General features: G+C 50.8%; 7 protein-coding genes across 7 annotated transcripts; 6 read left to right on the top strand and 1 right to left on the bottom strand.

Moving 5' to 3' along the window:
* The first annotated feature begins 925 nt into the window (after window positions 1-925).
* On the top strand, window positions 926-4,609 carry BDR25DRAFT_276598 (uncharacterized protein). Its single transcript, XM_033687558.1, has 3 exons — window positions 926-1,995; window positions 2,050-2,147; window positions 2,194-4,609. The coding sequence occupies exons 1-3, from the start codon at window positions 1,089-1,091 to the stop codon at window positions 4,372-4,374; spliced, it is 3,186 nt and encodes a 1,061-aa protein (XP_033553814.1). The 5' UTR covers window positions 926-1,088; the 3' UTR covers window positions 4,375-4,609.
* Window positions 4,610-4,911: 302 nt separating this feature from the next.
* BDR25DRAFT_251450 (uncharacterized protein) lies at window positions 4,912-6,564 on the top strand. The gene is made up of 2 exons (XM_033686125.1): window positions 4,912-5,538; window positions 5,665-6,564. The coding sequence occupies exons 1-2, from the start codon at window positions 5,349-5,351 to the stop codon at window positions 6,381-6,383; spliced, it is 909 nt and encodes a 302-aa protein (XP_033553813.1). The 5' UTR covers window positions 4,912-5,348; the 3' UTR covers window positions 6,384-6,564.
* Window positions 6,565-9,007: 2,443 nt separating this feature from the next.
* On the top strand, window positions 9,008-9,346 carry BDR25DRAFT_348874 (uncharacterized protein; the record flags this gene model as incomplete). The annotated part of the gene is made up of 2 exons (XM_033694484.1): window positions 9,008-9,078; window positions 9,139-9,346. 2 exons carry the CDS (start codon window positions 9,008-9,010, stop codon window positions 9,344-9,346), a joined length of 279 nt encoding a protein of 92 aa, XP_033553812.1.
* A 111-nt stretch (window positions 9,347-9,457) lies between these two features.
* BDR25DRAFT_208279 (glucan 1,3-beta-glucosidase-like protein) lies at window positions 9,458-11,418 on the top strand (the record flags this gene model as incomplete). The annotated part of the gene is made up of 3 exons (XM_033684556.1): window positions 9,458-9,860; window positions 10,037-10,842; window positions 10,996-11,418. The coding sequence occupies 3 exons, from the start codon at window positions 9,458-9,460 to the stop codon at window positions 11,416-11,418; spliced, it is 1,632 nt and encodes a 543-aa protein (XP_033553811.1).
* Window positions 11,419-12,467: 1,049 nt separating this feature from the next.
* On the bottom strand, window positions 12,468-12,967 carry BDR25DRAFT_348872 (uncharacterized protein; the record flags this gene model as incomplete). Its single annotated transcript, XM_033694483.1, has 5 exons — window positions 12,468-12,566; window positions 12,595-12,670; window positions 12,714-12,752; window positions 12,816-12,857; window positions 12,885-12,967. 5 exons carry the CDS (start codon window positions 12,965-12,967, stop codon window positions 12,468-12,470), a joined length of 339 nt encoding a protein of 112 aa, XP_033553810.1.
* Window positions 12,968-14,167: 1,200 nt separating this feature from the next.
* Window positions 14,168-15,476, top strand: BDR25DRAFT_42610 (uncharacterized protein). The gene is made up of 3 exons (XM_033698553.1): window positions 14,168-14,896; window positions 14,968-15,049; window positions 15,155-15,476. The coding sequence occupies exons 1-3, from the start codon at window positions 14,269-14,271 to the stop codon at window positions 15,264-15,266; spliced, it is 822 nt and encodes a 273-aa protein (XP_033553809.1). The 5' UTR covers window positions 14,168-14,268; the 3' UTR covers window positions 15,267-15,476.
* A 3,041-nt stretch (window positions 15,477-18,517) lies between these two features.
* Window positions 18,518-21,790, top strand: BDR25DRAFT_300073 (beta-glucosidase). The gene is made up of 6 exons (XM_033689293.1): window positions 18,518-18,670; window positions 18,850-18,935; window positions 18,985-19,079; window positions 19,132-19,239; window positions 19,288-19,577; window positions 19,632-21,790. Exons 1-6 carry the CDS (start codon window positions 18,611-18,613, stop codon window positions 21,615-21,617), a joined length of 2,625 nt encoding a protein of 874 aa, XP_033553808.1. The 5' UTR covers window positions 18,518-18,610; the 3' UTR covers window positions 21,618-21,790.
* The last annotated feature ends 514 nt before the right edge of the window (window positions 21,791-22,304 follow it).

The raw sequence follows: 22,304 nt of genomic DNA, 5'->3' as shown, positions 1-22,304 counted from the left end.
GTATACGAACTGCAATCGTTCCCTTCAACCAGAGCCGATTCAGCCGTTCCCGGGGTCCCCACACTTTCATCTCTCCCGGATGGACCTTGGGCGCCGCATGCACATCGAGGGGGGTAGTGGTGGTGCGGAAACTATGTTATTGACGATGTCCGAACATTCCCTTTTGTGAATTTGTTCCTCGAAATGGATGACTTGGTTGCACGTGACTTGGGTGGTGAGTCAGCTTCTATGTTCCTCGACGAGTAGTTGACGAGCCAACCTGCTTGCTCATCCAGATGAATTCTAGGATGGCTTCAGATACAAACCCAATGATCCTGGTGATTGCCTGAACCCGTTGAACCTCAAAGCGGGTTAGCAGGACCCTGACTGTTCCAAGTACCGAGGGGGAGCTTGGGACTTCACAGGGCCCATTAGGTGACCATACACGAGTGCGAAGTGTTACGAGTTACAAGTTCCTGAAACTCGCTCTGGAGTTGACGTTTTCCGCAGCGAGTGTTCGTGATGTTTCTTCCAGCTATACCATGCATCCTTAAAACCGGCAATATTAACCTGAAGCAGCTCGGGACACAAATCCGGCAACATCTTCAAATGCTTGCCTAATCTGTATGACCGCTTTAGGTTGTTGTCAACAGCTTCTGAACTTTGCTGTTCGCATCTGTGTTTCAGATCTGGTTGTCCGAGGGAAGGGTCGTCGGTTGAGTGCGGCAGCCCAATCACTGCGCCACACCTCAATATATCGTGATTGAGGCCGAGGAGTTTTGGAGGAATTATTTAGAGGAATGTGAATGCTCCTCTTAGGCTATTCGAGAGATGTAAAGATAATAATATCTGTTTTTATTCGCCGAGGTGCAAGTGTTGCGGCCTAGTGGATTGCGAATGTGGCTTTGACACCGCCATTAGAGGTTGCAGGTTGCAGGTAAAATGATGCACTCACAAGGCACGGCCCTATGACCTTCAACAACTCCCACACAACCACACACGCTCATTGAGTCTGTCAACCACCCACCTTTCACGCCTCATTACCTACATGTTCGCGCCCTAGGTCTATCGAGCATCCTGCACTCCTGCAGGCCTCTATACCTCCTACCATGTCCTCCTCGGCACGATACGCCAACTCCGCTGCACACTCAATCCCCCACCAGCCAGCGGCCTACCGCGCTTCGGCTCCTGTTTCCAATGCTCCTCCAGGGACCTTCGCCTCGGGGACGAAAGTTCAGGTGGGCAATCACCGCGTCGTCATCGAGAAATACCTGTCCGAGGGTGGATTCGCCCATGTCTACCTAGTTCGCATCCCCAAGTCCTCAGAGCGAACACCCGAAGTTGGCGTCTTGAAGAGAGTCGCAGTACCGGATAAGGAGGCGCTTTCAAACATGCGGACTGAAGTGGAGACGATGAAGAAGTTGAAGGGCCACAAACACATTGTGACATACATGGATTCGCATGCCTCGCAGCTGAAGGGTGGGGGTTACGAGGTCTTCCTTCTTATGGAATACTGCTCTGGCGGAGGCCTGATTGACTTCATGAACACGCGGCTGCAGCACCGACTAACCGAGCCAGAGATCCTACACATTTTCTCCGACGTCGCAGAGGGCGTTGCGACAATGCATTACCTGAAGCCTCCGCTGCTCCACCGAGATCTCAAGGTTGAAAATGTACTCATTACCAATTCCGGCTCTTCGAGGATATACAAGCTCTGTGATTTTGGATCCACCGCTCCGCCGAGACCTGCTGCAAAAACAGCCGCCGAAGGACGCCTGATCGAGGACGACGTACAACGGCATACCACGCTCCAGTACCGGAGCCCCGAGATGATCGACGTCTACAGGAAACAACCGATAGACGAAAAAAGTGACATATGGGCTTTGGGCGTGCTCCTTTACAAGCTGTGTTACTACACGACCCCTTTTGAAGAGGTGGGACAGATGGCCATTTTGAATGCGACCTACAAATTCCCGTCATACCCCCAATTCTCGGACCGCATAAAGAAGCTTATCGGTGCGTAGCTATACCTCAAGCAATTTCAATACCCTGAAGCTCACCTCTGAACAGCATCTATGTTACGGGAGAATCCCCAACATCGACCAAACATCTACCAAGTAGTGGTCGAGGTCTGCTCCATGAGGCACCGAAGTGTTCCTATCAAAGACGTAAGATGCTGAATTCATGTCCGAATTTCCGAGTTGACACTTGCAGATCTACTCCAACCGAACCCAATCAGAAGATCGGAGAAACCAGCAGCTTCCCTCTCCCGAGCCCCGGGTTTCCTCTCCCCCTGTTATCGGGCTGCAGAAAGTTGCTCCTGTGCAACAAGTACAGGCCATTCCAGATATCACTCCCATGAGACGAGGAAGACCGACTGCCCCCGTTCAGCAACCTCCTGCAGCAAAACCCAGTCCTTCACCCATGAGAGGGACTACATCAGATCCGTTTGCGGCCCTTGATTCCCAGAACGTCCAGGTCAGGAGTGCGGCTGCTGACGAGCTTGCTGCGCGCTTTCCTTCCTTGGACGAGTTCTCATTATTGCATGACCGAGGACAGAAGTTCGAGTTCGGCCAGGCACCAACATCTGACCCCAAACAAGACACGATTAACAAGCGAGTGACGCAGGCCTTAGCGGACGATGCCTTTGCCTTTCCTGTTGTAAGCCAAACAGGGCCAACACCGACGACGAAACCTTCTTCGAATACCTCTTCTTCAGGCGTTTCGAGATCCACTTCCGTTACGAAGTCAAAACCATACGAGCCGCCAAAGGAGGCCGTACGGCAACCAAACCCCACCATTGTACAGCCAACTCCACAGCGACCAGCTATGGTGTCGACCGGTATCCAAACATCTCCGTCGCCTTCCCCGGGGCTGCAGAAGTATCCTGATGTCAACAAGCGAGCTATTTGGCGTGTGCCGGATTCTTCTCCCAATCACAGCCGTACGTTAAGCCAGCCTCGGAGTTTGGAGAAACCTCAAACCAGCCTGGCAACCTTGAAGCCCGATTACACACTTCCTCCGCGTCCATCAATACTTGAATCGTCTAGGTCGATGTCTCAAACAGCTGCGCTCTCTATCCCGAGATCTCCCGCATCATCAAGACCATCCCTCGAAAGTCAGCGGCCTTCTGCGCTAGACATCAGCGACACTCTTGGTAGATCCAAGTCTGCCAATTCCCGTCCTCGACCTACGAGTGTTCATGTCGAGTCAAATCTCGACTACCTCCGCGATCGCGAAATGGCTCCTGGGCGTAGTTTCGACGCCCCGTCTCTATCCCGAGGCCCGCCTTCGGGTGCAATACAAGACTCGGATACCGAAGCCGAAGAGAAGAATATTACATCAAACGTCGACTTTCTGCGGGCCATGGAAGATGATTCGGGGCTGAAGAAGCACCATCGCAGGAGTAGTAGCCAATCGAAGCAATCGAAGCGGTCAAGCCTGCCCTCAATATCTCTTAGTAATACAAAGAATATCGTCAAGGGCAAGTTCGGCGACGCGTTTAGAAAGTTTGAAAGCAATAGCTCGAGTAATCAAGACCGAGATCCACCGCTAACACCTACTGACCGGCTTATCGATCGCTCCGGTAAAATCCTTACCCCAATTGCGGGTTCAGAAGCGACAGGTGGCACGAGTGATGACGAGCGTGCCATCGACGAGACCCAAGATCTCCCACCCGAAGTGCGCCGCGAGCTAGAGCGACGTCGGCTGTCGCAGGAAGAAAAGCGTGTTGCTGATGCCGCTGCTGAATACCGCAAGCGTCTCGCAGAACAAGGCGAGAACAGCAAAGGCAAGGCAGGACCATCTCGCGCTTCGACAATCCAAAACCGTGTCAGAAGTCTCCTAGATGATACTAAGCATGTCAGTACGAGTCGCACCGCAGAGGGCTATGGACATTACACCGACTCTGGCAAACCTCTACCCACGAGACCGCAAGAACAAATACCTGTAAGCAGACCTCCAGCTATTGCACGAAAACCGCTACCAAAGGCCATACCTACTACTCTGCAACCTCAACCTCAACTTCAATCTCCGGACCTCACTTTTCCGAAGCCGCGTCAACAACCCCCTATATCCACGTCCGCACCTGTAGCAGCAGCGATTAGAACCGTAACAGGACCCCCTGGGCAACGGCCATCAGCGCCACCGAAACCGAAGGCCCTGAGGACAGGTGGATCGGCAGATCCCGTTACCGGAAAAGACAAGCCGTTGCCCGCTCCTGGAGGCGTTAGTGGTACCAGTGGAGAAGACGATTGGGATATGGCCAGTTTCAGTAAACGATATCCTAGTCTGAGTGGGCTTGAGATGGTGGAGACGGAGATTCCTGGGAGTACTTCGGCTGGAGGGTATGTAGTCGGTGGGAAGAGCAGAGTTAAGACGGTGAGGGATCTGTAATGAGTGTGCATGGAAGAAACGTTGTGGTCTTGAAAAAGTAAGAGAGAGCCCGAGAAAGGGGGGATGTTGGATGACACGTTCATGTCAAGAGTTGGAGTACTTAAGCATTTGATATAGACATACTCAACTGCCGCTATTTGGGCGATCATGCAGTCCAAAGGTACAGCGGCAAAAGAACTTGAGTATTTTCATCGCTGCTCAGCGATCGATATTCAGCACCCAATATAGACCCTGGATGAATTCATCCTTTGTGTTCTTGATGGCAAGAAGTAAATATAGATATAAATATTGATTCGTGCATCTCTAGTAGTCTTTACGTAGAAGTCTTGGGTTCACACAGGACATTCTCAGGCATAAGACGTTAAAATCTGTAGTATTTGTGAACAATCTCACCGTCCCCCCTTTGGCCTTTGCAAAACTTTGTGCCGCCTTGAGATTGTAAATTTACGCTAGTCCTGATTAGGCGATTACCCTCGGCCTCCGATTTCATCCACCACAGTCTCCAGGCTTCTTCCCCCATCTTTCTTCAATCCCCGCCGCGAAAACACTCTTGAAACTGTGCTGTGTGGTTATCTTACTTTCGGTCTCAAGATTGCCCGGCTACTAGACTTCTGTGTAACGTCGCTGGAATAGTATTTGGGAGAAAGAGCAAGGAATATTTGGTGATCCCGTCGATATCTGTAGGGAGTCACATATTGAGAAGATATCGGCGCGAGACAACAAAAGAGAAGATATTCGGACTGTAGGAACTTCGCATTCTGGTATTTACGACGACGGACATCGCCACTCGACGTCGACTTCAAGCTTGCAACCTTCAACTCGGAGATTTAATCACGTGCGAGCACCCTTCCACGCTTGACGCTTTCTCCAACCTCCCTTATACCGCAAACCTCCTCCCTCCCAACCCTCCAATAATTGCCATCTCACGCTATCCCATCATCACTACAGTCCATATCCTCCCACCTCACCCCAAAATGGCGGCTTTCTATCCAAACCCAATCTATCTAACACCTAGCTCCTCACCTCGCTCCACATCGGGAGAGCCCACCAAACCAACTCTTCTCGCATTCCATGGCTCAGGGTCAAATGGCACGATACACACAGTGCAGTTAGCACGATTGACAAGACATCTGAAAACACATTTTAATATTATTTCTTGTGAAGGTAACCCCTCCCTCCCAGGACTCAAAGAGTCTATTTTACAACCACAACCACATATTTCTTGCTACCCCATTCTCAAAAATTAGATTATAAACCTGTCCACACACCACACTAACGAATGATCCCCAGCACCCTTCCCCTCCCCCGCCGGGCCCGGCGTCCTCCCCTTCTTTGAAGGCTGCGGACCCTTCAAACGCTGGGTTCCCCCTTCCGACCGCGTCACCACTGAAAGCATGAAAGCCGGCCTCGCATCCTCGCTAATGCCTCCTTTAGTAGAAACCCTGGTCCGGAATACCGTGAGCAAAGTGCGGTCTCAAGGCGGGCGCGTCGTTGGCTTAATCGGGTTTTCACAGGGTACCAGGGTGGTTGCTGGATTATTGAAGGGATGCGAGATCAGGAGGGCAGTGGAGGCTGCAACTGCTAGTAAGGCTAGTGGAGAGGGGGGGCAGGCGGAAGGAGAGGGGTTAGACTGGTTAGATTTTGCCTTCGGACTATCAGTCTGTGGTTCCTACCCCCCACCCCTCGTCCCTTCATCTGCACGCTCGCTCCTCTCCCAACCCCTGTCCCAGTCCCCCTCCTTTAACCAACAAACCCTCTCCGCCATCGAAACACAAAAAATCCAATCCCCAACCCTGCACATCCAAGGCAAGCAAGACGAATTCGAATGGGCCGGGAAACTACTCATCGAAACCGCATACGAAGTAGCAGAGGGGAAAAGCGATGTTCTGGAGCTTCAGATGGGACATCATTACCCCGTTTTAGCAGAGGAGAGCGAGAAGATTTGCGATTGGGTGGTGGAGACTTGGCGGAGATGTTGTGAGGCTGAGACACAGACGCAGAAACGTTAAATTTAGATGGAGAGGGAGAAGGGAGAAGTGTTGAGGGATCTTAGATGGGATATCCGCACAGCGTTGACGCAGCCGTCTTCAACACAACATTTAGATTAGGTAGAACAGAGTTAGGACAGCTTCGGCTTCAGTTCATCTAGTAGCTTGTCTACTGGCGTGGCTAACAGAGATTGATTTTACTCTCACACAGCAGCAAAGGACGATCGAAAAGTCCACAGTATTCATTCCTCGGTTCAGTTCCAGTTCCAGGTTCATGGAGGGGAAGTCAATGGAGCACTGTGCTAAGTGTGATGAGTGGGAGGAGCTGTGTTGTGGCTCTTGGCTGCTTCCACTTCCACTGATATTCGACTCGCTTTAGCGCATCGTATGTTGTGGATGGATGCTTGGACGTTCATGACGTGATAGCACGCGGAGCTCAGGTCATACAGCACGGCTTTAATATGCCTTCTGAAGACTCGAGCTCGAAATCCCGTCGGATCTAAATGCCGTTTCTCGTAAGATAGATAGATACCAAATAGTGACAGAGAGACAGAGAGATAGATATAATGGTGCCCAAATGCATCCTTCGGGTTTACATGGATATCGTTGCCATGATATAAGTGGAAGGGTGTTAATCTCGAATGATCGAGAACAGAGAGTATGCTTCCTCACTCCCTGCCACGACGCGATTGCCGTCTCTTTTCAGGGACACACAAAACTAGATGGGGTCTAGCTACCTCCTTCCAGCCATCAGCTCCAACAATCCCTTCGCCGCATGTCCTTTTATAACCGAACTCGTTAAGTCGCCGTCCTCGAATCGCTTCTCCCGTAATCGCTCGAGTCGCTCTTGAACCGTTTCCTCCATTTCATCGCCGCCTTCTTCTGCCTCGTCATCTACCTCAGCCTCAACGCGTAGCTTCTTCGCGACAGGGGTCCTGAAATGGCGGAGTTTCGCGTCCGTGCGAATTGGTGACATTAATTGTTCCGGGGACACAGATTTGGGAACAGGTGGGGAGGAGGGCACGTGATAGTCGTGAATTAGACGGGAGGAATACGCTGTAGGAAGGAGGATTGGCGCGGCGGCGAGCTTGGGGAAGTAGGTTAAGGGATCGAGGTTCGCGACTACGTGGGTGACAGACTCACGGCGCGCTGGTGAGAGAGTTATGCTTGGGATGGAATGCGTTGTCTCGGTGCCGGACGAAGTTGCGGCGCTGGAGGTGGATGTGTTGAGGGAATCAGAGGATGAGGGTATCGTGGAAATGATTTTCGACCATGGGGTTTCGATTTGATTGGTCTCAACTTTGTAGTATGCGCCTCGAAGGCGGATCCGGAGTTTGGCGGCCATAGATTTTGCTTTGCTCTCCGCTTCCTTGGCTGTTTGATCATACTCCGTAGGTTGATTGTCACAGGCTCCGTAATTCACGAAGCACGAGAAGCTTTCCTTGCTGGCAGAAGTTTCCTGTGAGACTGGCGGTTCTTCCCCGCTGGGCTCTGGGGTATCTGGTTCTGTAGGAGATAGCTCTTCATCGTCGATCAAGTCCAGGACATGGGTTCCCTAGGCCTGAGATTAGTTAAGAGCGAGACGCGTCTTACGGCAGAGGTGAAGTACAGTGTGGGCCTGCAATACCGCAGCCGTAACAGGCATTCCCGTGCCTAATAGCTCCCCATCGCGTGCTCTGAACCCTCCAACTATGTTCTCTACATTCTCGACACCTTCCACTTCATATATACTCCTCTTCCTGCCCAATTGATATCCACTAGCAGGAACACGGTCCGCGTTTGAGAGAAGGTGTGGCGAGAGAGTTTGCACCTGTTTCAGCGGACTCGTGTGGGTTCTCATGTCTCCAGAAGGGGCTTGCTGGGATGTGACGGTCTGTTTAGAAGGCGTGTTTATAGCTTTTGGCGTGAGGTCTCCCAGGACGCGTCGCGAGGGTGACTTTGTCGGACTATTGTAGGGCGACATTTGCGTCCTGTGAGGTGTTGTTGTAGCGCTCATACCGGCTGTTGACTTCAGTATTTCAGTATACTGGAATTTGCGAGACACGCGTTTGAACAAGATCAATAGTAGTGGCGGTCAATTTACCAGCCAACAATAGGACTGAGAATGTTGGGAATAATAATGAAGAATAAGCGGTGTATGTACTGCTCAATTGGAGGGTGAAAGGAAAAAAGAGAAGTGTTGTTGTCGAGTGTTTGTTGTGGTGACAGAGAGTCGCGTTCATAGTTAGAAGCTCGAAATCGATGGCTCGGACCAGGTTGTGCTGATTGGTCGGATGGGACAGAATCTCATTAGCGGGGGTCGAACTTCAACGGCACACACTCTTAAGCTGCTGTTCCTTTCCTTTCATCGTTTCTAATGTCATTTGATATCGACGAAATAGACACTAAACCCTCTCGTTCTTCGCCACTGATCTCAGCCGGACTTATACCATAGCTTCACACGCTAAGGCAATAAAGTCAGCCATTCGAAGTTGGGAATTTCCCCCGGTTCCTTCGACGCTAGCCCCCGTGTCTTCATGAAGAAGACTTTAAAAAAAAATAGTTGAATAGAGTACCTATTAGGCGAAGGCTTCTTCAACGCCTCTTGCAGATAATCGACATCAATAGATGTGGGCATCGGTTTGGGATCAACGAGCGCAAGGAACATGGTGGTATTACGGATCCGTACAGGCTCTCAAACAAAGCTTACCTTAAGCAACGGGGGCACTTTACCATAGTTACACTTTGAAAGAAAGAAGAGTCGGAGAAGAACTGCCCGATCGCTCAGGTGCTGAAGTCTTGGTCTCACGTTACGTCTCACACGAAAGCCGATCAGCAATCACGACCCAGTATGCAGACGGATTCGCTACTTCTCCACAATTAACGGCTCGAGTGCGGTTGCCTTTGTGCTTGTTTACCGGACTATAAATTCCTTTCTTGTGCTCCAAGATTTCTTCTTCTCAACAATCAACTTCATATCCTTCACGTTTACCTTGTTTCAATAATCAAACACCTACGCGCATTCTATTAAAACATTAACTTCAAACGAACCAATTAAAAGTACCTTGTGTTAAGGTACTCGGCATATCCTTTGGTCTTTTGAAGATTACTCATCTATGAAAGGGCTCTTCAAAAAGGCGAAAGCCGAACTCCAAAGCATCCTCGACATCGACCCACGAACCAACCAGCCACCCGCTCAACCATCTCAACATCAACACCAGCAAGGCTTCCGACGCGGAATAGAAATGGACCAGCCTTCCACCATCAAACCCGTCACGCCCCTCGACATCATCCGTTATCGATACCACCACGGCACAAACCTCGGATCGGTCTATGTTCTCGAACGATGGCTTCGGAATTCTATGTTCCCTGAAGACGCTTCTGGGTCAAGCGAGTTGGAAGCCGTCAAGGCATGGGTGGAGAAGATTGGGGTAGATGAGACGAGAAAGAAGTTTGAAGAGTTTTGGGCCAATGCTGTGACGGATGAGGATATCAAGTGGCTGGTCCAGGAGGCTAGAGGTAAGCCGTTGTCTTCCTCCGTCGCATGGACAACCTTGAGCTCCACTCCTATCTTCAAGGCCCAAAATTTGTACCAATATCACATGACTACGCAACTCCTAACCGCCCCCAACACTTCAATGAACAACGCCATCATACTATAATCTCTTTTTTAATTTCTATTGACAATCCTCTAGCCACATCTATCCGTCTTCCGATCGGCTACTACGACCTCCTCCCCTCCTGCTTAGAAAACACCCCCTTCGCTCCATATTCCGCTGTCTATACCTCAGCCTGGAGTAGCATCAGCAGCCTTGTCATGCGCCTCCGCATGCACGGAATCGGCACCCTCCTGGACCTCCACGCGCTTCCTGGTGGTGCGAATACGCAAGACCACTCCGGCACCAACAGCGGCGTCGCTGACCTCTGGGTCTCTCAAGATGACCGCAACCTCGGGATCCGCTGTTGCCAATTCCTGGCTCAGCAAGTTGTGGAAGGGCTCGATGGCGTCATTGGCATCCAAATTGCTAATGAATGTGAATGGGGGAGTCCTATGAATCCTTGGTACAACGACTGCATTGACGCCATCTCGGCTATCGATGCCAGCATACCCGTCATCATCTCCGACGGCTGGAACCTGGAGAATGCAATCAACTACAGTCTCATCAAGAACACTGCCATGCCCTCTCAGCCCACATGTCCTGTAGTTGTCGATACACACTACTATTGGGCACATACAGGCGAGGACACGTCCAAGTCACCGCAGCAGATCATCAATGAAGCCAGCACTAAGCTTAGCGAGCTTAATGGGAAAGAAGGCAGCATTATAGACCGTGGAGCTGCCCAGGTCGTTGTCGGCGAATATAGCTGTGTCCTTAGCGAAGATAGCTGGTCAAAGCGCGGGGACACACCAAAACAAGTCTTGGTGAAAGAATTTGGCGAAGCACAGAGTCGGAGATGGCAGCAACGTAGCGGTGGAAGTTTCTTCTGGACGTGGAAGATGGTGAGTCCGCATCCGGATTCCCACTTTTCAATCCCCTCCATCATAATCAGTGCGAGAGCGTAGTGCTCAGAACCGCCCCTCTTCCTTATTCCCCCCCCACTCATCCAAATAGCAACAAACCTACACAAATGCCCCTCTAATGACTACCCTCAGGACTGGTTCCCAGGCGGAGAATGGGGCTTCCAAGAACAAACCTCTTCCTCTGCAGTAACTTCCCCACCCTCATATTCCACCCCTTCCTCTAGCATATCCGCTCTCCTTGATAGATCAAACTCCCATCGCGACGAACGCATGTATGCCGCCGTCAACCAACACACTTCCTACTGGGACCACCTCGTCCCTAATACGCCATGTGAGCACTGGCGCTATGAAAATGGATGGAAGGTTGGATACAAGGATGCACAAGATTTCTTCCAAGGAGCCTCTACAGTTGGCGGCGGGAATAAGATTGGAAATTTGGAAATCTGGGTGCTGAAGAGGGTGCGGGAGTCAGGTATGAGAGGGAACTTTGTGTGGGAGTTTGAGCAAGGTTTGAGGAGGGGAATTCATGACCTTTATGCTGCTGTGGGAATCTGAGGTGGTGGGAGGTGCGTTACAATCCGCGTGTTGATGGGCAATGGCAGGTGGTGGGCAGGCGGTGGGCAGGTGGTGTGGTACAATAGACGTTTTGGGCGACAACAGGCATGGAGGATTGACCGATAGAGAACAATAATGACCTTCTGACCTTTACGCTTTGTTAAAAACGTAGAAATCTGCTCAATGTGCCTTTAGTACTGTACTCGGAGTCCGCGAGGTTGACCACTGACTGCTAAGCGAATGTTTTGAAGTCCTGCACTCTTCATAACTACAGAACTCATCAAACCCATCGAACCTACCGATGCTAGATGCAGAAACTCAAGGCGAAGAAGGGTAAGAAAATATGGACGAGAAATCTGTGTTGTTGAGCCAACGGGCATAGGGAACTCATCTAGAGGGGTCCTAGTGCAAAGAAACAGTTCGAAGAAGACTTCATTTTAGTATGCTTTGAAGCCCAAACAACCTAGTGCAGTCATACTTTGAATCGAGACCCGCATTCATCTTGCGGGAGCTCCAAGCTAGTGGATCTCGACGCATGTCAAACCACGCCGCCTGGAAAGGTTTTACTGCCTTTTCCGTCGATCGTGAACGGCGACTTGTATTTGCTAGCAGGTGTGAAATACCGGAATAGGGGAAGTGGAGCTGGAGGGAGTCAGATTCTATGACTTGGATATGACTAGAAGAATGACTGTGGTGAATAGTAGGAGACTTGCTGTTTAATGAATACCGTTTGGATCCCAACGCTCCTATTTCTTTGAATATGCTTTTGTGGTACCGAAGCTGGGACAAGTCCTATAGTGTTTCTAGAGACTTTTCAAACATCTATTCCAATCAAGAGTGAAGAAGGTAAATGCTAGGAGTATACCGACTATCATTGTTCACAAATGGAGTCGTTCTGGTAGTATGAGGGGGCGGTATGTATTACGATGCATTAGGTTGCACTAAAATGGTTCGATAGCAGACCGGGTGATTCTTTGTGGGAATATTGGGGCAGACTACTTGTTCTAGCACAAGATGAGTAGGGCAGTGATGTGAACTCACCGTCACGGTTACTGCACGTCACTAACAGCATACGGTGCGTCTGAAGTACAGTTTATTAGGACCAAACTAGTATTTGGGTAGCAGGTGGCTTCGCTTTGCCCGAGTGTCTGGAATCACGATCAGTTTAATACGCACTGAGTGAAAGAGAAGCCATACTGCAACGATAGCATTCACTTCTCCAGCCTTCCCTAAAGGTCTCCACACTGTCAAACTATAATGAGGTGTGTTCTCTGCGTCCCCTTTTTAGAGAACACCGGCCACGCATATACATATCAGTATCCATTTTGAAAGTCCTGGCGGATCAGCAAGGCTCTATGAACCCTCAGCACATTAGGAGAAGGTAGTGAAGGGCTCACAACCACCGCAACGCCCATCCGGTTCCCAACTTACACCGCTTTCTGCCCTGATCTCGCAACATTAATCACACTCTTTCGAATATCACCGGCACCACTCGCTTTCGCCCCGCAACACGATAACGCGACGTAAACAAACAAACCGTTTCCTTCATGGCCTCCACCAGCGCGCCCTTCCACTAACACTACGCCTTAGTACCTGTCTGCTAGTATCCACATCCCGTCGCCGCAATGACCTCATGTCGTTTGCTCCCTACGGGCAGCGAATGGTCCATCAGAGTAATCACGCCATCGCCCCCAGACTCAATATCAGAGGCCGTGGACGCCGGGAAGGCTCTACACTCTACGCCAAAATCTCGACCAGCACTTGGCGAGCTGTCGAATAACGCCCATTCTTTCGTCAACACCACTTCCAAGTCCGCTCCGAATCTCACTACCTTCCATAACCCGATGAATGTACACGAGAATAGACGGCGACACCTTCGAGCTCATGGTTCTGTTGCCGATAAACTCGAGCAGCGGAAGTTGAGCTCTGTAAGTAAGAGCTTCGTTGGCGCTCTTGCAAACTCCCTTCTCTTTACTCAAACTGAAACTACGCGAAGGCTATTATACTTCAATGGATAGCCGTCGACAACTAGTCGCGAGCTCAGGTCGTCAGACGATATATGGCCATCCGCATCCGCTACGCAGCAACCCAGTCGAGCAACCTGAATTCACCCTCAAGCCTCCATCCCGTGTGCTACTCAAGCACAACCGGGCTAGGTCATATACACCAACACCGGTGACGCGAGAGCAGTACGCCGAGCGCTTTACACCATTTCAGGGAGCAAGCTTTGGTGAAGAAAATGAGGGCGTGCAGTATGAGGCGGGTAGCCCGAAAGATCAGAGTGTTGGTCACGAGCATGAAGGGAAACCGAAGACGACAATGTGTTGCTGGTGTGTCGTAATGTAGATGTGTAGCCTTTCAGGGGGCATGATTTATGAGAGAAGTGATGTACAGCGGATGGAGGGTCCGAGGTACTAAAATATATATATATAGTGTCGTAGGACGCTAAGCCTATGGTTGATTGGGCAGCCCATCGCAGAGCCCTTGGGCTTACAAGATATCTCGATTATTTCAGAGAAGTGGTGTAAGCTAAGTAATGAGATGAGTGTTCAGCCGGAGACTGTACAATAGCCCATAGGACTTCAGGGGGTTTTTCAGAGAAGAGCAGATGTTCAAGGCCACTAGGGTAGTTAGAAGTAATAACCGCGGACACCATTGGTCAGCTGCATGATTACATCCTTCCCAGACAGGCTAGCATGACGGGAGAATCAAGACCCGAGCTCCCCGCCACCTTCCCACTTGCTTTGCAGTGCGCGACCTCACAACAACAACACCAAACCCTCTCTCTTCTTCAAACCCTCATTGACAACCTCTTTCGCCTCCTCTCACCTTACACACCCCCTCTCGACAATGGTCTCCACGCGCCAACACCCCAGGGAATTCCCCCCACCCGAATCCTCCCCCACCAAAGCCTCCCCGCGCAAAACCTCGCGCAATGCGACCACCTCACCCGCGCCCAGCTCTCCCAATTCCGCAAACACGTCTCTGACAAAGCGTGCCGTGTCGAACTCCAGTGCTGTGGCTCCTGCGTTTTCAGAAGGATGGTCGCACACCGCATCCAACATCACCATTCTCTGGATCTGCGTTAGTCTACCCCTCGTCATCTGGGACTCCTTGTACATCCTGCTTCGTCCCCATACGATGGCTGGAGGGATATTGCAATGGCCTATCTGGAAACCGTATGAAATTTACGCGAGCATTGATTATGTATATGGGTGGCCTGGGTGGGAGGGTAATGATGGGTTTGGAGGTGCACAGGGCGCGATCAATGCGATTGAAGCGGTACTGTATGGACTGTATATTATGATTATTTTCAATCACGGAGTGCCAGCGGCTGGGGGGAGGGGGCTGCAGGTTGGACAGGGTGTGAGGGGATGGCTTGCGGGGGGCATGAGAGTGGAGGGGAAGACGGGGAATAGGGCGTTGCTTATTGGGTTTTCAGCAGCGCTGATGACGTTGAGTAAGACTGTGCTTTACTGTAAGTCACCGCTCTGACCTTCCAAAGGGAACTCTGCTGGTGAGAACCGTGCATGAAGCTGATCTTGTCAGATCTGAATGAGTACTTCTCCGGCTTTGAGAATACAAAGCACAATGACTGGCCCACTCTGATTCTCTTCTACGGTATTATGAAGTAAGTTCCCCACTAGTGTCTCAAGCCTTTTGCAGCACGCTTAGTCACCACTTATCCCCTCCAACTAATGCATCTCTTAAATCACTCAAGCTAACGAAACATTAGTGGCCTATGGATTGTTTTCCCCGCTTATATGACCATCGTTTTCGGCGCAGATATTTCGGAAGCTCTCGACATTGCTACCGATTCCTCATCTGCCTCTAAAAAGAAGTACTAATCAATCCAACCCAGCCGTATCCTCTTGTCTTCAATCCACTCGTTCTCTGAAATGGCATGGCCAGCCTTTCAGAAATCCTTTCTTTCATTCTCAACTCAGAGCAGTGGCTCCCCTACCGAGCTTCTGTTCCTTCTATCTGCTTCTCGCCCGCAGAATGGCCACAGGCGGCGGATGCCCGTTTTCGTGCGGTTGTAGACGGTCTTTAGGAGTGCACTTGCACTTTTTTGAGCTAGACATGCTAAAGGTAGAGATGGGTTGCAAGATTGGGATTGGAGTCGCAAGCGGTGCCAGAATCCCGGCCGTCGTTCACGAGGCCGATGTGTAGCATTCAGATTATCGAGCCCGTCCTGGAATATTCGTCAACATCTTGTATATCCCGTCTTGTCCTGTCCTTCCTCAACCTCGGAGAATCCTCAGCATTTATATGGACACACGTACCTCACTCCCACTCTCCCAACCATCAAATCCGAAATTCAACAAACCGGTATCCAGCCGTTGAAGGCTTATCGGTCGCGGGTGGAGGTCCCAATTATCTGGTGGTAGGCTCGTTGCAAGCCACTGCACGTTGGCGGCGAGGTCGTCGAGCATGGGTGGATGCTGGAGTGGGGGTGAGGGCGGGAAATCCATTTTTAGGCCGGATGTATTAATTAATATTCCGGAAGAGTTGGGGTGTTGGGGTGGGGAATCCGTTGTTTGGGGGGAAGGTTTGTGGATTTGGGTGGTTATGTGTGCAGTGGCACAGAATTTTGCGTTTTGATTCTTGGTCTGGATTGGTGTGCTTTGGTTTGGCGAGAGAGAGTGAGGGACAGCGATGGTGAATGCAGAGGAAAATTCAAATGAAGATTTCTTTTCATCGCAAAATATGCGCAACATATATTTTTGCTATCTATATGCTCATTGGTGTTCGTCGCATAAACTACTTGTTATATACCGCGGACCTCATGGACTGGACCTAATCAAGATCATTGACATTAAGCTTATCCATAGCGCCCACACCGGTAAACCCACGATTTTGTTCGAGAGCTATATATCCACCCCTATACAACAGTATATTATTGGACCTAGAACAGCAAGACTTGATAAGTGGGGCTGGGCTGCACATGAGGCTGAGGGGTAAGACGTTGAGTTAGGAAGGAATAACAGTATATTGGATTCTGAAATAGAAATACAGATGTCTAGAAGCCTGGATACCATTCAAATAAAGCCAGATACAAGATTGGAAGCGATATTACTAATAAGATAGTCCCAAACAAGGCAGGCCAAAAGCCATTTATTTTACTACAGCAAGGAGAGGAGATGAGGCTGATAACTCTCAAAGAAAACCAGTGGCCTCCATGGAGGAAGTATTCGGCCGCTGCCAACTCGTGGAGAGCATCTATGGAGGTGGGGAAGCCGAAAAGTCTGTCACTGGTATTGGGCAAAGAAGGGGCAGCTCAGGTACGAGTTTCCTCGGAAGGCCGCGATGCCTTTGTTTCTCAGCCTACAGACACGTTCATTTCTAATCGAAATTCGTCCGACGTAATTGCCACGTCATTACATAAAGACCATGGAAGAGAACAGAAAATTTAGAATCTTAGGGGCCTCCTTGGCTGACTATGTGATGTACCGCATAATCCGGGCCGAGATATCTACGCTAAGCTAAAAGAAATAGCCATACTTGAACATCTATACGAGAGGGCACGGAGCAAAACTACACTCACGTCCTCGCATATATCTATATCCCGAGGTCTCTAAGTTAAGTGTAAAATGTGCTGTGCTACTAGAGACGCGATGAAGGCATTCACGGGGATAGGATCTAATAGTGTTCAAGCGCCAATGTGCAGTGAACCGGCGGGGGCTAAGACTGGAGAGGCTTCGCTGGCCCTCGCCAAGGTAATAGAATTGAGTTTAGTGGCGGCGGATGTCGTGGCATGTACTTTTTATGTGAAGCGGGTCACAACGCGCCTTCTTGATGGAGTTTCATCTATGGTGAGCTAAAGAAGGAAGGGGTGTAGATTGCGTATCACGAGATGTCTGGACTGTGAATGTAGCCAAGGAAAAGGAAGAGGACATTGATACACGACCTTACTTTCGTCTCACCCAAGAGAGCATCGTGAATAGCAATCGTGATCAAGAGGTCGAGAATTGTGGCTGGGCAATCGGGTGACGCTGAGACATGCAGCTGCCCTTTGTACCACCTTCCAGAGAGAGACAGTGCCTAAAGACGCGTTTTCTCGTCTTTGCTGATGAATTTCACGCCGAGGCGTAAGACGCAAGCGAGGAACAGCTTCAAAGGTAGGTATGGTACCGAGGTGCTCTGCCGTTTCGGAGTGGATCAATACTATAACTTGTGGTGTACCTACTGCCAACGGTTACTCTGCAAGCCTTTAAGAAACGGCGTTTCTTAGTGCATTGAAGGAAGGTTCCCAAGATTGAGCCGAGATTTTGCCTGCATTGGTATCGGGATGGAGCCAGCAACCGGGCATAGCGTGAAGACGTCTCCCCGGGTTCCACAAATCAAACCCATGCGGCGAAGGGAGATTGCGGCAACGATGATTCGATGCCACCTGCACAGCTGCAGGTTAGGATTTTCCTCATGCGAAGGCGTTGTGGAGGCAACCTCGGGGTGCGACCCCAACCCCGCATCTCACCATCACGGTGATGAATCGTTGCACTAGCTTCAGCGACGGCGCGCCACGATCACAAGTGCCTGGTTCGTGTTTGCGACATCTTGGGCGTTGGGCTGGCGGTGGGCTGGCGGGAGCCGCTTCTTCCAGAAGCTTAGGTATGTCCACGATGGGCCTAGTCTAGAAACGACAATGTGCTCAAGGGAAGAGGAATGAGATGATGGGGGGGCTGAGGATGGCATCAAGGGATGGACAGGTGCGTGGAGTTCCTCGACGCGTTTTTTGATATAAGGACTCTGCGAGACAGCTGGTGTAGAGACGGTGATCGGGGAGATTTGAACAATGCTAGCTGCTGTGTTCTTAAAGCTGTCAGCCACGGTGGAGTGTAGTCTACAAAAGTGATGTTCTCGAAGGCGGCTTTGGGTGACCCACGGAGCAGCACCTACCAAGTTGGCAGGCCGACAGGAGTGATCAGCAGGCACTGGCACTTTGTGGACCATGGAGACCCCGCAGAAGGCAATGCTCGGCCGCGTCCTCAGATTAGCTCCAAGGGTGTGGAAAAAGTCATGGAGCTCCTTCCTTGTCGGAGCTCCCTGGAAAATTCTTAAAGGCTGCTTTGTTCCCTTGCCTCCGTGGTGCTGTAGCGACCTCTACCGCGTTCCAAACCTGTCGCGTGTCGTGTTAATCGTTAATATCTTTGGGTGAATACGTCCGTTGCCAGCCAAGTAGTCCGACGTCATGCTGTGGCTTGCACAAGCATTTTTGGCGATCAGCCTCCCGCTAGCTGGAGCTCAATCTGTCAGTCAACAATCTCACTCTCACCCACAACAACACCATTGTTATGCGAGTATCCTCGAAAAGCTGCATGAATGAATCGAAAATATATGCGTTTCTTCACGGCTCTGTTTCCCTTCGTCCGCGTAATTCAACTCTGTCCTTTTCCTTTTGTTTATTACTGGAGCTGACGAGTAAACAAGTATCCCAACACCTCTATCCCCACCAATAATACTACCAATCCCGCCGAGTTGAGCAATGCGACGAGTCCACCATTCTATCCTTCGCCGTACGTAGAAATTTAAACCTGCATCGAAGCAATTGCTAACCATTTGCAGATGGATGGACGGCTCAGGGGGATGGGCTGATGCGTATGCCAAGGCGCAATCCTTCGTCCGACAATTGACCCTTCTCGAGAAAGTCAATCTCACAAGTAAGTGCTGCCAGGAAGATTGTTCATAGGTGTGATATCTAATATCCCATAGCTGGTGTGGGCTGGGAAGGTGAGGCCTGCGTCGGTAATGTGGGCGCGATTCCACGGCTGGGATTTCAAGCACTGTGCATGCAAGACTCTCCCCTCGGTGTTCGCTTTGGTAAGCTTCATACAATTCATTTCCAAAGACTGCACTGACTCTGGGAAGGTGACTATGTCTCCGCGTTTCCTGCCGGTGGAACGGTCGCAGCCTCATGGGACCGTGGGGTCTTCTATCAACGTGGCTACCAAATGGGAATGGAGCATCGCGGAAAAGGCGTGGACGTTCAACTTGGTCCCGTCGTTGGCCCTCTTGGCCGAAACCCAAAGGGCGGGCGCAACTGGGAAGGTTTCAGTCCCGACCCTGTCCTTTCGGGTATTGCTGTCGCAGAAACCGTCCGCGGAATCCAAGATGCGGGTGTCATTGCCTGCACCAAGCATTATATTAATAACGAACAGGTCAGTAGCTCCCTCACCCATCTATACTAGCTCGATGCTAATTGGGTTCTGTAGGAGCATTTCAGATCACCAGGCAGCTTTGGGGACTTTGGCTTCGTCGATGCAATTTCCTCCAACCTGGACGACAAGACCCTGCATGAGCTGTACCTCTGGCCTTTTGCAGATGCAGTCCGTGCTGGGACTGGATCCATTATGTGCTCATATAACAAGAACAACAACTCGCAAGCTTGCCAAAATAGCTATCTCAACAACTACATCCTCAAGGGCGAACTGGGATTCCAAGGTTTCATCATGTCCGACTGGTCAGCTCAACACAGCGGTGTATCATCCACAGCTGCGGGCCTGGATATGACCATGCCTGGAGATACTGGTTTCGACACTGGACTTTCCTTCTGGGGCCCGAACCTCACTATTTCTATCCTGAATGGCTCAGTTCCGGAGTGGCGAATTGATGATATGGCTACTCGAATTATGGCGGCATACTACCTTGTTGGCAGGGACCGGACTCAGGTTCCGGTCAACTTCAATTCCTGGTCTCTGGATACTTTCGGCTATGAACACGCTTATGCCATGACTGGATATGGACAGATCAACCAGCATGTTGATGTCCGAGACGAGCATTACCTTGCAATCAGGTCAGCAGCTGCACGATCCACTGTCCTACTTAAGAACACCAACGGTAGCCTCCCATTGAAGGGACGGGAGAAGTTCACAGCAGTCTTTGGCGACGACGCCGGCGACAATGACCTTGGACCGAACGGTTGCCCTGATCACGGCTGTGACAATGGGACGCTCGCTCAAGGGTGGGGTTCTGGAACTGCGTACTTTCCGTATCTCGTCACTCCTCTCGATGCCATAAAGAATGAAGTGATTGGTCATGGAGGAGTAGTGCAGTCCGTCACAGCAAACTGGGCCTACGATTCGATCGTCGCGCTCGCAAAACAGGCTACTATCTCCATTGTCTTTGTGAATGCGGACAGCGGTGAAGGTTACATAACTGTTGATGGCAACGCGGGCGACAGGAATAACCTCACACTTTGGAAAGATGGCGACAAACTCATCCAGAATGTGACGGCCCACTGCAACAACACCATTGTAGTTATCCACAGTGTAGGGCCTGTCCTCGTGGACTCTTGGTACAACAACCCGAATGTAACTGGTATTCTTTGGGCTGGCCTTCCTGGAGAGCAATCCGGCAACGCAATTGCCGACGTCCTTTACGGAAGGGTCAACCCTGGAGGAAAACTGCCGTTCACGATGGGCCGCCAGGCGTCCGATTATGGCGCTGACCTGTTCTACGAGCCTTCCGCAGGCCATGCTTCCATACAGGACAACTTCGTGGAAGGTGTTTTCATCGACTACCGATACTTCGACAAGAATAATATCTCCCCGATCTACGAGTTTGGCTTTGGTTTGAGCTACACGACTTTCTCCTACTCCGACATCAAAGTTGTCAAGATCCCTGCTGGTACATACGCTCCAACTACTGGCACCACGAAGGCAGCACCGGTGCTAGGAAATTTTAGCACCGACCCGGCAGACTACCAATGGCCAGCCAATCTGACCTATGTCAAAGCATACATCTACCCCTATCTAAACTCGACCAATCTCCAAGAAGCTTCGATGGACCCCGAGTATGGACTGGAGAACTCGGCGTATTTACCTGAGGGGGTCAGCGATGGCTCGCCGCAACCCAAGATTGCTGCCGGCGGAGCGCCAGGAGGAAATCCAGCCCTTTACGACGTGCTCTTCAAAGTCACCGCGACTGTCACCAACAACGGCACCGTCCCCGGCGAAGAAGTTACCCAGCTGTATGTGTCACTCGGCGGCCCTGATGATCCAAAGGTGGTCCTGCGCAACTTCGAGCGCCTGAGCATCCAGCCCGGCCAAAGTGCGACGTTTTCAGCGGATGTTACGCGCAGGGACATTTCCAACTGGGACACAGTGACGCAGAACTGGGTCATCTCGAACTACTCCAAGACGGCGTACGTGGGTAGCTCGTCGAGGAAGCTAGTTTTGAGTGCGCAGCTCAGCTTATAAGAGGAAGCGGTAATGACTTATCGTTTGATTATTCCGGCGTTGAGTGGGAAATGATGGACTGGTCCGCTGGATAACAAATAATGATGAATGTTTAATCATGGTTGGTTGGGACGCCACAGATATAAAGGGCCAATCATTGATTTGACAATTGAATGATTCTTGTAAATATTTTGGGTGGGGGCTAGAAAACCCACATCTTGTTAGAACAGACGTCTTCCAGAAATTGAGTGTCGAGCGTGAACTCCATGTGTGAACTCCATGTGTGGGTCTACTGGCGCAGCCGCTTAAATTTGCCTTCTCGGTGTAGCTGATGGCGACGCTGCGAACCGATGACTTGCAGTGCATTCGGTCGGTCGCGTCGATGACGAATGTCTCTACGCGATCATGGTAAACAATCTGCGAGCCAAAGTCGAGCGCAAATGGACGCAGCACCGCTAGAAAATGCCAGACGGATGAAAGGTGGTAAACAGATTGCCAGAGACGCCGAAGATGCGGACTGGAACGGATATGCGTGTGCAGGTCGAATTTTTGCGCAGGATTGCGAGGGCTGATGTGAAGAACCTGGTGCTTGGCGGTCACTGTCACGCCCACGGCGCCTGAAGCGGATTAGTTTATTCTTCAATTGCGCCTCGCCCGGACTGGCATTTGATATATCTTCACTGGCTTAATTCAGTGCTGCTGGCACTC

This window comes from Lindgomyces ingoldianus, assembly GCF_010093535.1.
Source record: "Lindgomyces ingoldianus strain ATCC 200398 unplaced genomic scaffold BDR25scaffold_2, whole genome shotgun sequence".
NCBI lineage: Eukaryota > Fungi > Ascomycota > Dothideomycetes > Pleosporales > Lindgomycetaceae > Lindgomyces > Lindgomyces ingoldianus.
Note: the sequence above shows the minus strand (reverse complement) of the source record. Positions and strands in the feature narration are given on the sequence as shown.